The sequence below is a fragment of the Podarcis gaigeae genome (genome assembly GCF_964106915.1).
Source record: "Podarcis gaigeae genome assembly, chromosome: 5".
NCBI lineage: Eukaryota > Metazoa > Chordata > Lepidosauria > Squamata > Lacertidae > Podarcis > Podarcis gaigeae.
This window is the reverse complement of record NC_139681.1, coordinates 94,692,941-94,707,816: the sequence shown is the minus strand read 5'-3', so window position 1 is coordinate 94,707,816 and position 14,876 is coordinate 94,692,941. Positions and strand designations below refer to the sequence as shown.

Here is a 14,876-nt window from a genome sequence, read left to right as displayed (position 1 = left end):
TAGTCAATGAAGCAGAAGTAGATGTCTTTCTGGAACTCTCTAGCTTTCTCCATAATCCAGCGCATGTTTGCAATTTGGTCTCTGGTTCCTCTGCCTCTTCTAAATCCAGCTTGCACTTCTGGGAGTTCTCGGTCCACATACTGCTTGAGCCTTCCTTGTAGAATTTTAAGCATAACCTTGCTAGCGTGTGAAATGAGTGAAATTGTGCGGTAGTTGGAGCATTCTTTGGCACTGCCCTTCTTTCGGATTGGGATGTAGACTGATCTTCTCCAATCTTCTGGCCACTGCTGAGTTTTCCAAACTTGCTGGCATATTGAGTGTAACACTGCTTAGTGTTAGATTATTTTGTTTATAAGTATGTGAAACACTGGAAAAAGTCATTGTATGCGGCCTTTGTGGACCTAAAGGCAGCATTTGATTCTGTATCCAGGGGTAGGCTCTGGGCCAAATTGGCCTATACGGGTATTAACAGAAGGTTATTACTTCTGATGATTAAGCTTCATGAGAACAATACCCTCCAGATAAGACTCGCACAGGACGGCAGACTCTCTAGAGAAATCCCAGTCCAAAGAGGAGTTAGATAAGGATGTCTATTAGCCCCATTTTTATTTAACATCTATGTTAACTCCCTGGTCACATGTTGCCGTGAAATCGAAACCCATCCCCCCGTGCTCTCTTAACGGCAGAAAAGTATCAGTTTTAATGTATGCGGATGGCGCTGTTCTTCTCTCTCAAACCAAAGTGGGTCTGAAACGTGCCTTAGGAAAGTTTAGTGACCAATGTAACACTGAGCTGTTAACAATTAACTTTGCCAAAACCAAAATTGTACATTTTAACCGCTCCTTCAGGAAAGATAATTGGAGCGTAAAGGGAAACGCAATTGAACAGACTAAGATCTTCCAATACTTAGGCATTACTTTCTCTTATAATGCCAAATTGTCAACACATCTGACCACATCAGCTATATCAGCAGGAAGAAGTGCAAATGCCATCCTTAGATTATTCAGAAGGAAAGGAGCTGGCTTCCTCCCGATGGCCCTTAAAGTTTTTCAGGCAAAATCTTTAGCCCAACTCCTGTATGGCTCTCAAATTAGCCCTTCTGCCAACCTTAAGACCCTTGAAACAGTACAATCAAAATTCTTAAGATCATTATTTGCTACCCCAAAGTGTACACCTAATGCACACCTAAGGCAAGAGGCAGGACTGCCCAGAGTGGAATTAAAAGTCTGGGAGCAAGCAATATCCCTCTGGCTGAAAATCCATTACAATCCTAAGGGACTGTTACCTTACTTCCTGGCTGCAGTTCCCTATCCCCCTTGGCTTATGCAAATAACTAACAAGATCAAACAAATTGGCCTAAACCCTGAAAATCTTCTTATTGGAACTCTGAACAAGGCAAAAGTAATTATCACTCAGAGACTTTACGATGTCGAATTACAACAAGAAGACGCCATACTCCCGGAGACGTATAGATGTTTAAAAGCTTGGCCAAATTTTGCAGCTGCCCCTTACTTAACTAACATCACTAACGAAGCTTATAGATGGGCTTTCTCCAGAGCCCGCTTTGAGACAATGCCTTCAGCAGTGCTGTACGGCAAACTTACGTGGGTACCAATGCATGCGCGTCTCTGCCCCTGTATGTCTAATAAGGTAGAATCTGTCACTCACATCCTTCTATTTTGCGAATTTTATAGTGAAGAACGAGTTCAACTTATTTTGCCGCTTTTATCAAAATTTATACCCCTACAACATTATTTGGAATCCTCCCCCGAAATTCTATGAAAATACCTTCTGGAAGATTCCTCAAGCTCAATATCATATGAGGTGGCCAAATTTTGCACTTTAGCAATCAGGAAGCGTAAATCTCTTTTGTTGAATGGCACACTGCGAAGTTCCCTTGTATAATTTTTTGTTGCTGTTGTTGATTTCCTTTTGTTTGATCTTGTGGTGTTCTGTGTCGTTGGCTTTTGCCGCAATAAAACTAACTAACTAACTAACTAACTAACTAACTAACTAACTCATAACATAGAATATAATGATTGCTTGGATGAGCAGCATTCGTTTTCAAGCAGATACTTACTTTCTCCATCTGAAGTAGATAGAAATCAATGAGATCCTGTGGATCATGCAGAGACTGATTCTCCTTATGCTTCTCTATCTCCTCCTTTGCAAATGAACGCACCATCTCCACGCAGGAGAAAACCTTCTTGTGGGGCCCTGGGAGATGTTTCATGAGCCATGGGAGCATCTCATAAAGCTAAAGGAAAGATAGCAGAAATGCTGCCATTACCATGAGGAAGCTTGGTCACACCATTTGTGCTTTGGATTAGCACTTTAAAAAACATGATCTGCATTATTCTTCAGGGCTAGCATATTAGTTTGAGTCTCACTAAGAAGAAGGAAGGTGTCTATAGCTTCTCTGGAATCCCACAATGATTGGATTCTGTGATTTATCCCTAGCTGAAAATGTGAAAGAAAACTATGGCTCAAAATATTTTTCCAGCTCCCAGGCATAATTCCAAAACTGGGCACAATCACAGGACCTCTCCTGGAACACGTTAGTGCCCTTTTGTGGTAGGTGGGGGTGGGTGGAGAATAGGGATGGGGGGGAATTCAAGTAAGTTTCATGAGTACCTTTTTTTCTTTTTTACAGATTAGGAATGGAGGTAGAAATGTGGAGAACTGAACTTAAATTTGAGGAAAGGGTTTAGTTGATCATACAGAAGGGGGCTGCTTTCCTCAGCAATAGCGATAGTGCTTGAGTTGCTGGTCTCTCTTTCATTAAAAAAAAATTCCAGCCAAGTGGTGCCTGCAGGGGCCTCACCATGGACGCCATCATGATTGCCACTGCTAGGTGGGTATAGAGTAGACACATTTAGTTTTTCATGATGGCAACAAAACAATGTAATTCCCTTCTTGAGAAGATTATTTTGTTCACCTCTCTTCACCTTGGTGGGCTCTAGATGACCTGTTCTGAAGGTCATTGTTCCATTTTTGTCCCATCTTCCCTCCAAAGAGTCTCCTGTGGTGGACAAAGTCTTCCTTTGTTGCTGTTTTATGGGGGGGGGGGGTTGTACGTGTTTTTTATCTCAATGATAATCATGAGCAATGGATCAGGCTGTGAAATAGTAAGTGGCCCTTATCTCAGATCAATTTAAACCTGATCTCACTTCTCCAACCCTCTATCAGAATACTGATTTGTGGTATTAAGGCCCTTGGGAGACCTGTTTGGCAGGAATGGAAATGACTACTCACAGCATAACCAAAGCTACATGCAAATTGTAGGGAAAAATCTATGGCTTCTATCAGCTTCTGGAGCCTTTCATCTTCAAGAGCAAACCGGTGCCCAAAAGCCACAGCACTTATCATGTTGGAGACTGAAGTAGCAATGGGCATGGAAGGGTCAAGTGGCTGTCCTGCAAAATAAAGTTATACTAATGTTAGCTCAGCTGGTCCAGTTCATACTGAGAGTGGGGTTTCATGGTGGCCAAGAGAAACTGCTGGGATCTCCATTAGGAACCAAGAAAAGCATATCACATTCCTTTCTAAAATGGACAGAGGTAGGACACAAATATATTTCCATATGCCAGCTCAGCACCATCACTTAGCATCACATACCCTTTGAACGTGCAAAAACCTCCACGAGCTGATGAGCCTCCTCTGCTACTTGGTGCTCCATGCCTTTCTTTTTCTGCCACAGCTTCCGCAGAGTAACTACAACAAAGCGTCTCTGTTGCCTCCAGGTGTGACCATTTGATAATGCAATACCTATGGAAAATCATACCTCGGGTTAAAGTCGCTTCGGGTTAAATCTTTTCAGGTTGCCTCCCATGGCGACCCGGAAGTAACAGAACAGGTTACTTCAGGGTTTTGCCGCTCACACATGTGCAGACGCTCAGAATGACGTCACACGCATGTGCACTTTACAGTATCAGCAAAAAGTGAGATTTCTCGACAGCTCTACCATTTTGATTTTTGAAGAGAAAACTGGTATCTGATACAGTGTGATATCAACAAGTTTAGATTTTTCCATGGAAGGCCGTCACGATCAAATTTCACTTCTCATTTGGGAGACAAATGGTTGGCAGGTGTTGTAGAAGGATAAAGGACTTAACTTGCTTCTGGCCACCCTAACCTGGTGGGTCAGTTTCTCAGCCAGAGCAACAGACCACACCAGAGCATATCATGAGTCTACTGAAAGCCCTGCTGTACAGTGTCAACATTTAGCTTTTTGTAAGCAAGCATTTATCAGCAAAATAGATGCTTTGATTCACCAATTATTCCTAGCAAAGCTAAGAAAGGAGTTGGGTTTATCTATGTAAACAGTGGTGATTTCTGCAACAAATAGTGAACTTGCAGGTATCACCTGAGTTTTCTCATAATGTTAAATACTAACAGTAAATTCAAATCACAAACCCAATTCAGTTAAGGGACTTCCATGAAGAAAGATGGCTGACTAAATGTCTACTGCCGACACTCCACCGACAGAGATGATTATGTGGTGATTAATGATAGCCAGGATATAAATCTACCAATTGAACTTTCACTTGGAAAGCAAGCTATCTGCTGGCACAAGAAGAGGCAATTATTAACAGGCAGAAAACAAAACAAAAAGCATGTTTTTATTATTTGCAACTAAGAAATATTCTAAACTGCTAAGGTTGTTCCGATGGTTAAGAATTCTCATTTTATATTACTTTTAACTTCTTCGCCCCTTTGGTGTAAATGCCAACTGCAAAGTGAAATTTACCTCTCTGATTGTGGGAACGAATATGCTCCTCTATTAAGGAGACATATGCAGGTTTTCAAGGCAGACTGTTAAGGTGGAGAGTGAGTTGTTAATAAGACATCAGTATGGTATAAAACTGGGTGTAAAATAATAAATATACAAGTAATTAACTATGGATTATTTTTTAATATTGTATATGACTAAACTGCAGAGATTCCTGTTTAAATAGAAATGAAGGATTTGTTTTTTTAAAAAAAAACATGGAGAAATGGTTGGAATTTTGGGGGAGATAAACTCACCATACTGGAATGGAGGAGGACTATTGGGTACACACTTGAAGGTGATAGCCGGCTGGTGAAAGACCCTGTGTGAGAGGCAGAGAAGGAAAGATCTCCCAGTGTTTGAGACTGGGGGAAGAAAGGGAAGCACCCAGGTGAGAGCTGGGAGGGTCCACTCCCTTCTGTGTGAAACAAGAGTTAAGATCTACCTTTGAGACAGGGCTTGGCGTTTCTTTCTCTTTTTTACTTTTCTTTGTTTAGTGTTGCTGAAAAGTTTCAATAAAAAGTATGGAAAACCAAACAAACCCAATTCAGCCAATTTTTCAACACTGTTTTTAAGGATATAATGTGTGGTGTCAACCAGTTACTACTTCTTCTGGTCCAATTAGACAGGTTTGGGGTTTGTTACTGAGGGTGAATTCTGCACCATATTTTTGACAAGACATAATGCATCAATGGTGGATATATTCTGCTTTGTTAATTCTTCTGCAACGCTGCCTGAATACTACTGCATTATATCTGTCTGGAGAAATGATCTATATTACAACAAAAGTGGGACAAAAATAAGTTTGTGCATCTGTAGTTTTTAGCAGAAAGTTAAAGGATGTGATAGGGACGCGGGTGGCGCTGTGGGTAAAACCTCAGCGCCTAGGACTTGCCGATCGCATGGTCGGCGGTTCGAATCCCCGCGGCAGGGTGAGCTCCCGTCGTTCGGTCCCATCTCCTGCCCACCTAGCAGTTCGAAAGCACCCTTAAGTGCAAGTAGATAAATAGGTACCGCTTTATAGCGGGAAGGTAAACGGTGTTTCCGTGTGCTGCGCTGGTTCAGGCTCGCCAGAGCAGCTTCGTCACGCTGGCCGCGTGACCCGGAAGTGTCTCCGGACACCACTGGCCCCCGGCCTCTTAAGCGAGATGGGCGCACAACCCCAGAGTCGGACACGACTGGCCCGTACGGGCAGGGGTACCTTTACCTTTAAAGGATGTGATAGAATGGAAATGAAATTGTATGATCACCTCAAAATCTTTGCAGGCATAAATAGTATTGACAATGGAATTGGATATAGCCACCTTGAAAGTATTATGAGCACAAATCATTATGAATGTGCAATTAAATAACATTTTCTGGAGGAGCACTTAGCACCAGTAATAAACTGTGGAGTTAGTGATAGGAATTATTGGGCAGGCCAGCCCCACAGTAATTCACATTGTGTCTTTCAGAGTGAATGTCCCTGTTCTTTGGAACTGCATTCAGAATATGACTCTGCACTTTCCCCCCCAAAAGGAAGACATTTTCCCCCCAACAAGCTTTCCCAGTCGTGTACAAAGTTCACTTCAATAGGTGTATACCTTTTATTGTTTTAACCCATATTTAGTTGTTGTTGATTTTTGTACTGTTTTAAATTTTTTTATAATAAATAAGAATAATAATTTTTTATTTACATCCCACCCTTTGAAGTTCAGAAAACTGGGCTCAGGGTGGCTAACAACAAATTTAAAACACTTAATTGATGCAGCCAAAAACAGCATAAAATACAGTATAAAACGTGAATAACAATAAATTCAGAATTCAAAAATCAATTTAGGGGGGAAATCCAGCCAATAAACATTAGATGATCACCAGGGCTAGCTGGCTAAATTAGTCCTATTTGGGACAGAGAGGAGACCAGGGGAGAATTAGCTGTGGTATTCCAGAGCAGGTAATCTTCATATAAAGGGGAGGAGAGGGGAGTAAGGCGAATAAAAGATCAGGCTAAGTTCAAATTGAAAGCCAGGCAGAATAGCTCTGTCTTACAGGCCCTGTGGAAGGAAGTTAAATCCTGCAGGGCCCTGGTCTCATGGGACAGAGCATTCCACCAGGTCAGAGCCATCACTGAGAAGGCCCTGGCCCTTGTGGAGGATAATCTGACTTACTTAGGGCCCGGGACCTCTAAACTATGATTATTCATAGTTTAAACTGTTTTTATATCTCTGTAAGTTGCCTTGAGACAAAAATGCAAGAAGCAATTCATAAATTATAATGATGATAGTAACTATGTGATTGCAAAGTTCACATGTTATATTTGCCACATGAGTCCATGCCCAAAACATGTTGGAAGAGCTTGTTGAGAGAAGCAGTGTATTGTGTTTCTTAGAGATGTCATAATCAACCAAATCTTCACATGTGCTGAAGCCAGGTTTTCATGCACCCAAATGAACGTGTCATTTGATAGCATGAGGACTAGCCACTCTGAATGACCTCAGCCCCTAGGTCCTAGCTCCTAGGTAATGCATTTCCCGTTGTGTGCAGCAGTAATAGAGAACCTTTGTTCTGTTTTTCTGGACAGCCCTTTAAATGTTTCATCTTCAGAAAATACCAGTAGAAATTCTTATTCTTCACTACTTACCCTTTCCTTTTATCAGAGTCCTAAGGAAAGGAGTCTCTGGTCGCTCATCTAATTCTTCCGAGTGGTCAATAAGTGCTTCTTTCACTGCTTGGAATCCAGACAGCAGTACAATGGGTAGATGTCCTACCCATATGGTGTAAATATTTCCATGTTGCTTTCCCAGCTACCATTTGGGTCAAAAGAGAAGAGAGGAATGATGTGTTCAAAAAACGCAGTTGGATATTTCAACTTAATACGAGAACGTCATCCTCCCTCATCTCTGCAGTTTCTCACTATGTGCAGTTCACTTGCTAACATCTTTCCCCCTCCTCCTCCTCCTCCTCCCCTTCCTTCCTCCCTCCCTCCCTCCCTCCCATAATTCCAACCCATTTGTTTTACTCCCTCCGAGCCATGTTGCCTCTGCCTAGGATCAGAGCAGCAGAGACACTTCATAGTAACCAGCCCTCCTGCGACAGATAAGAAGATGCACAAATCTTTGCCAGAAAATGATTTTGCCACAATCTTTGTGTGTGCAGGGATGTGGAACCTGTAGCCCACCAGATGCTTTTGAACTAGCACTCCCACCATCCCTGACCACGGTGGTTGGGCAGATGGGCATTGTACTCCAAAACATCTGGAGTACAATTTGTAAATGCTTGCAGAGGAAGTAATGGAAAGGTGCCTGTTGTGTTTGTCTCTTGTCTTCTCTAGTTACACGTAAGCCGCTGCTGAGAAAGGCTGATGTGCTCCTGCTTCATTGCCAGCTGTTAGAAGGGGAGAAGTACACAGTATTCTAGGCCAGGGATGTCCAACAGGTAGATCGGGATCTACTAGAAGATCGCGGTGTGTCTGTGGTAGATCTTGGGGGCCCACCAAACCCTCCTGAAAGCTCAAGAACTTTGGCTCCCTAAAAAAGCTCAACAAATTTGGTAGATCACTGCCAGTTTCTTTATAGTGGGAGTAGATCTCAGTCTCTTGAAAGTTGGACATGCCTGTTCTACGCCATGTTGCAACATGCAATAGAACAAAAGGAAGACAAGATCAAGAACATACTGTAATAAGCTGTTTTATTAATTCAGCTTCTTGTGTTACACAATGTGTTTTGGAGATGAGTGCCCTTCAACCAGCAGCTATAAACAACACACATAAGACATTAAAACTAGTATAAAGAGGCAAGATTCAGATTAATACTGAAAAGCACAAAACCATACAAAGTAGGATAATGGCAGCATGGGTAGCTATGTGAAATCAGGGGAAAACACAAGGCAACAGAAAACGTATTTTCTATGGGTCAACTTGTAAGTGGTAGCAAGACTTCCTTTCCAAGTGCCATTAGTTTCACAGCTGCAGTTGGTGCTTTCTAAATGACTCTCTGAAGCTGATTTCACAGCACTGGCCTTGTAATCTTGGAGAGAGTATTACCTGGAGATTAGCACTCACTGTAGGCTTGCCATACATAGGGAAAATTCCTGACATGTCCTGACTGGAATCGGCAAAATGTCAGGAACACTGAGATGTGTGGCAACCCAATGGAAAAAGCTCAACAATTTCCTAAAAAATGGTTTACCGCAGAGATCCTTTAAGAAGATTTTGGTATTTTAGTTTATAATTTGTTTTTTATAAGTGCTTCTGGTTTGAGTGAAATAGATTGAATAGGGCATGGAGGTTAGTACCTGTTGAGAGGCTGCTGTGAATTAATCCTGTGGTCTGTCTTTTTTCTGTAATAATATTTTATTCTTTTTTCATATAGAAAGTTATATTTCTTAACCTTGGTAACCTCAAGGTAAGATTATTTGCAATGTGTTGTACATAGGGCTGCCTCTGAAGACAGTTCGGAAACTTCAGCTAGTGCAGAATTCAGCGGCCAGGTTGCTCACTGGAACAAGAGCATATTACATCGCTCCTGGTCCGGCTGCACCAGCTACCAATTAGTTCCTGGAACCAATTCAAAGTGCTGGTTTTGACCCAGAAAGCCTTAAATGGCTCAGGACCACAATACCTCAAGGACCGCCTCTTTTGATATGATCTTACCCAGATCCTGAAATCATCTTCTGAGGCCCTTCCTTGTGTTCCTCCTCCATAAGAGGTCCAGAGGGTGGCAACACAAGAATGGACCTGCTCTGCAGTGACTCCCCATCTGTGGAATGCTCTCGCCAGGGAAGTTCACCTGACAAAACCTTCCTTTTTAACTAGGCCTTTGGTTGATTTCATTGACATCCTATGCCCTTTTAAAATGTGGTTCTTTTTTGTGGCGGGGGTGGGGTGTTATTGGGTGGTTAATAATAATAATAATAATAATAATAATAATATTCCAATTAACAAAGAATTGGAACATATAAATTTTCCATACAGAAAGTTACATTTGTTACTCAACAATTATACAGTGGTACCTCGGGTTACACACACTTCAGGTTACAGACTCTGCTAACCTAGAAATAGTACCTTGGGTTAAGAACTTTGCTTCAGGATGAGAACAGAAATCATGCTCTGGCGGCGCAGCAGCAGGAGGAGGCCCCATTAGCTAAAGTGGTGCTTCAGGTTAAGAACTGTTTCAGGTTAAGAATGGACCTCCGGAATGAATTAGGTACTTAACCCGAGGTACCACTATATTCCAATTCAACAAAACAAGTGATTTCCCACTCACCCAATACCAATGTTTATAACTCGAATTACATACGATTGCATTTTAAAGTTCCATCTTATCTAATTTAACGATGCCTTATGAGGAACGGCTAAGGGAGCTGGGCATGTTCAGCCTGGAGAAGAGGAGGTTAAGGGGTGATATGATAGCCATGTTCAAATATATAAAAGCATGTCACATAGAGGAGGGAGAAAGGTTGTTTTCTGCTGCTCCAGAGAAGCGGACACGGAGCAATGGATTCAAACTACAAGAAAGAAGATTCCACCTAAACATTAGGAAGAACTTCCTGACAGTAAGAGCTGTTCGACAGTGGAATTTGCTGCCAAGGAGTGTGGTGGAGTCTCCTTCTTTGAAGGTCTTTAAGCAGAGGCTTGACAACCATATGTCAGGAGTGCTCTGATGGTGTTTCCTGCTTGGCAGGGGGTTGGACTCGATGGCCCTTGTGGTCTCTTCCAACTCTATGATTCTATGATTCTATAATTTCATCCTCTCCAACATGTTTCTTAATATATTCTGCTGTTTTCTTACACTTTAAACCCCGCTGTGGTCATTGCATATGGGAAATAACTTTTTATATAGACCGGAAAGGTTTTCCAATCTTCTTTAAAAGATTCTAAATTTGTATCTTTTATCAATTTTTGCCATCTCTGCATATTCCAAGATTTTCATAAAGCATTCATCTTTTGAGGGTGTTCTCTCCTCCTTCCTCAGTTTAACAGTATACAATAAATATTTTTGATCTGTAGTTTTTAATGCGCATTTTCAACTTTTATATGGTTTTGTGCTTTTCAATATTAATAATAATACTATTTACATTATTACTATTTTTTGTATTGCTTACAGCTTCTGACAACGGAGGCTTATGGCATTTACCATTTTAACCCATGCCATCGTTGAAGCTGAAATATCACAATTGTTGGGGGAAATAGATAAAACAATTGCTGGCATCAGACTGAGTTATTACTAAGCAATAAGTACCTGAATGAGAGTATTTTCATCAATCTTGACAAACCTCCATATGGCTCCAATGAGAGGAAGCTGAAGAGGTCCTGGAGGATAATGCCTGCGTGACCAGAGCTGTTTCATGTAGTGCAGAATCAGAAGAGCAATCAAAAGTGCCCATATCTCCATCCTTCTCTTGCTGTCTCTTTCTCCTTATTTTTTTCTAGGTTGCCTGGTCAGGTTCAACTCTCTTTCTCTAAGGAGTTTTTGCTTTCATCAAAGACATCAGCAGTATTCTCTGCTTTTATATGCTCAGTTATTAAAAACAAATAAGCAACAATGGGTGCAACACCATTTGTAGGTAGCCTTGGAATGTGATACAATCAAACACTAATAAAAACAAACACTATAATCATTTTGATATGTGTCACGCGGATCTAATGAAGTGTGCTTTATATCAGGCACATTGAACTCCCAAGAGGCTGTGATCTACTTCCAGTACCCCGAGAGTCATCTGGTATTTAATATGGGTATCTTTCCCTCTTATGGAATTGCTACTCCTTGTAACCTGTGCCTTGGGAAGGTACCAATCTGATGTAGGCGTCAAAGCCTTCAGAAAGAACTCTGAGTTCAAGCTCTTATTAATCCAGCAATGAGGGCCAGGATAGTAAATGCATTACAATTGCAAAAGCCAACAAACTTCTACCTGCAGTTGAATCGAATCACAGTGCAGTACAATTGCTCAGGGGCGCCGACTTATAAAAAATATTGGGGGGGCCCATACCGGGGTCCTGCCCCGGGAAGTTTTCTAAATTTTAGATGAAAATTAGTGAGTTTTAAAGTTTCTTAAAAGTATTTTAGAGTCATATGATCAACATTAGAACCCCGAAAACTCGACTCTCTATAACTCCACACTCCGGGAAACTCGACAAGCCTGAAACACTTTTTGGCTTTGAAAAAAGAAACAAAACAAACACACGCACGGTATTTTCGTAAAAAGCTAATTTAATTTACAGTAACAATTATGCTTATAGACTATTACAGAGCAGTGAATATATAGCTCTGAAAAGACTGAAATGATATTTAAATAAATCCTAAACTATCATTAAAAGAATAAAACATAAAATATTGCTGTCGCACAGTAATAGCACTTTGATTAATAAGTGAAATAGCTAATTTAAGCTTACTTTGAATAAGGCTGAGGGTTCATTAAATAAATATAATATCTCAAAGTTAATGCTTTAATACAGTTAATAAAGTTAATACAGTATGCCTAATACTGTATGTAAATACTGTAATACTGTATGTAAATAACGGGCTTTAATTGGGTCTTACACCCTAAAAATATTTAAGTATTTGAAAATAACTAATACAGTACTATAGTAATATAGAAATACAGTACTAAACTAGTACTAATATTTCAAAACTGAAAATTTAACATTCTGTATGTATTTAATTCTCTATTTTATAAAGATTTTTAATATCTGACAGTGAGTTTGGAGTAGCCCAATGCAAAAATCCTGAGGATCCATGTGGATCCATGCTTTGTAACCACGTTTTTGCACCACTGTGACCCTAGGCAACAGTGGGTGCGTGATTTTTTTGGTGCAAGATGTAGCCATGGACATGCTATGTGATCTGATGGTGAATTTGGGGTGACCCAATGCAAAGATCCTGAGGATCCATGTGGATCCGTGCTTTGTCACCACGTTTTAAATGGGGAGGGAAGGAAAAACACAGAAGGGACAAGAAGCACAAGAGGGGTGTGCAGAGAAGCAGCTGGCTAAGAATGCAGGGGAGGAGTTTAACGGGGTAGGGGGGAGGAAAGGAAGGCAAAAGTCCCCCCCCCCAAGCCAGCCCTCTCTCTCTCTCTCCCACCTGCATCCCTAGAGCATGGAGAGGAGGAGGTGATGGGCTGGAGCCTGCACGCAGTGTGACTAGGAAAGAATTAGAAGGAAGGACTTGATCCTTTCCTTAACCCTCTGCTTGCCAGGAGGGCAGGGGATTCCCTGCTCTTTGTTGAGTTTGAGCAAACGAAACAGAAGCGAGTGGGCAGTAAGACCCTGAGGCAGAATGCAGGAAAGCAGCAGCTTCCGCCTTCCCTCCGCCTGACCGCCCGATCTTATTTTTGCCTGATTTTTGCCTATTTTTGCCCCTGCGCTCCGGCGAGTCAGCTCCAGGGACCACACATTCGCTCAATAACACGCACAGACATTTTCCCTTACTTTTTAGGAGAAAAAATCTGTGTGTTATAGAGCGACATTTACGGTAATAATTTTCTTAAATTATTGGGGGGCTCTGCCCCCCCAAACGAATTTTTGAGGGGGCTCGGGCCCCCTCAGGCCCCATGGAGTCGGCGCCTATGCAATTGCTACTTCCACAGAGCACTTGCTAGTTGCAATCCATCAGGGGTGCCAACTTGAATAAAATATGGGGAAGGGGGCAAGTGAGCCCCACCTCGTATAATCAATCACATAATATGGCTCACGTCCACCATTAGAATGGCAATTGCCATTAAATTTGGGGGAGCCAGGACCCCTCAAATATTTTAGAGGGGCACTGAAGGGACCTCAGCCCCTAGTTCTTCCCTCCTAGATAACCCATTTCCTGTTGAGTGCAACAGTAATAGAGAACCTTTGTTCTGGACAGCCCTTTAAATGTTTTCTCATAGTCATGAGGAAAGGAGTCGCTCGTCTAATTCTTCAGATGGCTAGGCAGCACACCCCCAGAGATGCCTCCTGTTGGCATTCCGCTGCCCAAGGCAGCTCTCACAGCCTGCCTTGTGGGTGGACCGGCCCTCTGCTTCATAGCTGGTTATGATAAGAAACCCACTCACACTTTCCTGTATTTACAGTGGTAGCTGCTGGTGCTAGATTTTAGGATCTGTGGGTTGGCATAATAACACAATACTGGCATGAAGAGAGGGATCCAACGGAAACTCTGGTACACATTCAAAATGTGTGCTACATATTTCACTGCCTAATGGTCACCACCATATAATAGTCGAGTTCCTTTTTTCAAGCCTTAAAATCAGCCCCAAAGCATTCACCACATAATGGTCACAGGGCATTGTAAGCGTGCATGAGAATGCCTTGCCCCAGTTTGGACCACCTATTATCCTTACTGTACCTGTTCACACATATTCTGTGCATCCTAATCACACCAAAAACAGTTAGTAACAAGTAATAAGCATTATAAACATAATTATGTTTCTTCATAAAGACTGTTTCCTCGATTAAGGGTCGTTCCTTGGTTTTTCACCAAATAATCGTCGCACCCCCCTTTTTTGAAAAGAATAATTGGCATAAAAATGTGACAATTATGGTGAAATATGGTACTTAACACTAAACATATTTAAACATTCGTTTGTCATCATGATAAGCATTGTTCAAAGAGGGAAGGATGAAAATATATTTTGGCCTTTCTAGTATGTGAAGATGGATGAGACAGGAATTTGAAGTCATACTCTAGTTTAAGAGCATTTTGTTTAGGATTTTCTGTTTTCTCAGTCCACATTTGAATGTCGGATGAACATCAATCCAAAAACATGCTCCAAAGCAAGACCCCTTAACACACTTAAGTTTCCAGTCCTTTAAGCTCACATTTCCTAGCCATTTCTATAGATGCTTATGGATGGATGTCAACCCACTTTAGCAACTAAATTGACTATGAGAAATATTTGGGGGGAACTCAATGCCATTTTCAACTGAGATTCAGGAAAAAAGATGCTGGTTTCCAGGCAAGAGATTAGTATTCACTTATAACAGGGAATGTAATGCTTCCTTGGATGAGCAGTATTCGGCTTCAAAGCTGATACTTACTTTGCAGGAGCCAGAATCTAGTACCAAAAGGGTACTGGAATTGATTCAGGTAGCAGGTTTTAAGTTGAACAAGACGAAAACTAAGATTCTAGAGAAAAATTT

At 41.5% G+C, this 14,876-nt stretch overlaps 2 protein-coding genes across 3 annotated transcripts in view; one reads left to right on the top strand and one right to left on the bottom strand.

Annotated features, from left to right (window-relative positions):
• The window catches only part of LOC310844912 (cytochrome P450 2J4-like), a 289,677-nt gene that overhangs the window by 116,238 nt on the left and 158,563 nt on the right, over positions 1-14,876 (top strand). The gene's annotated exons all lie outside the window — the stretch shown is intronic.
• The window catches only part of LOC310844883 (cytochrome P450 2J2-like), a 59,156-nt gene that overhangs the window by 26,216 nt on the left and 18,064 nt on the right, over positions 1-14,876 (bottom strand). The window contains exons 1-5 of one of the 2 annotated variants that reach the window (XM_083739618.1): positions 10,990-11,631; positions 7,392-7,554; positions 3,619-3,768; positions 3,256-3,416; positions 2,081-2,257 (exon numbers count right to left, since the gene is read on the bottom strand). In XM_083739618.1, the coding sequence (XP_083595744.1) occupies positions 2,081-2,257; positions 3,256-3,416; positions 3,619-3,768; positions 7,392-7,554; positions 10,990-11,142 (804 nt within the window). In that variant the 5' untranslated portion in view covers positions 11,143-11,631. Of the gene's footprint in view, positions 1-2,080; positions 2,258-3,255; positions 3,417-3,618; positions 3,769-7,391; positions 7,555-10,989; positions 11,632-14,876 lie in introns of those variants that run through there. The other variant, XM_083739617.1, reaches the window with a different exon arrangement.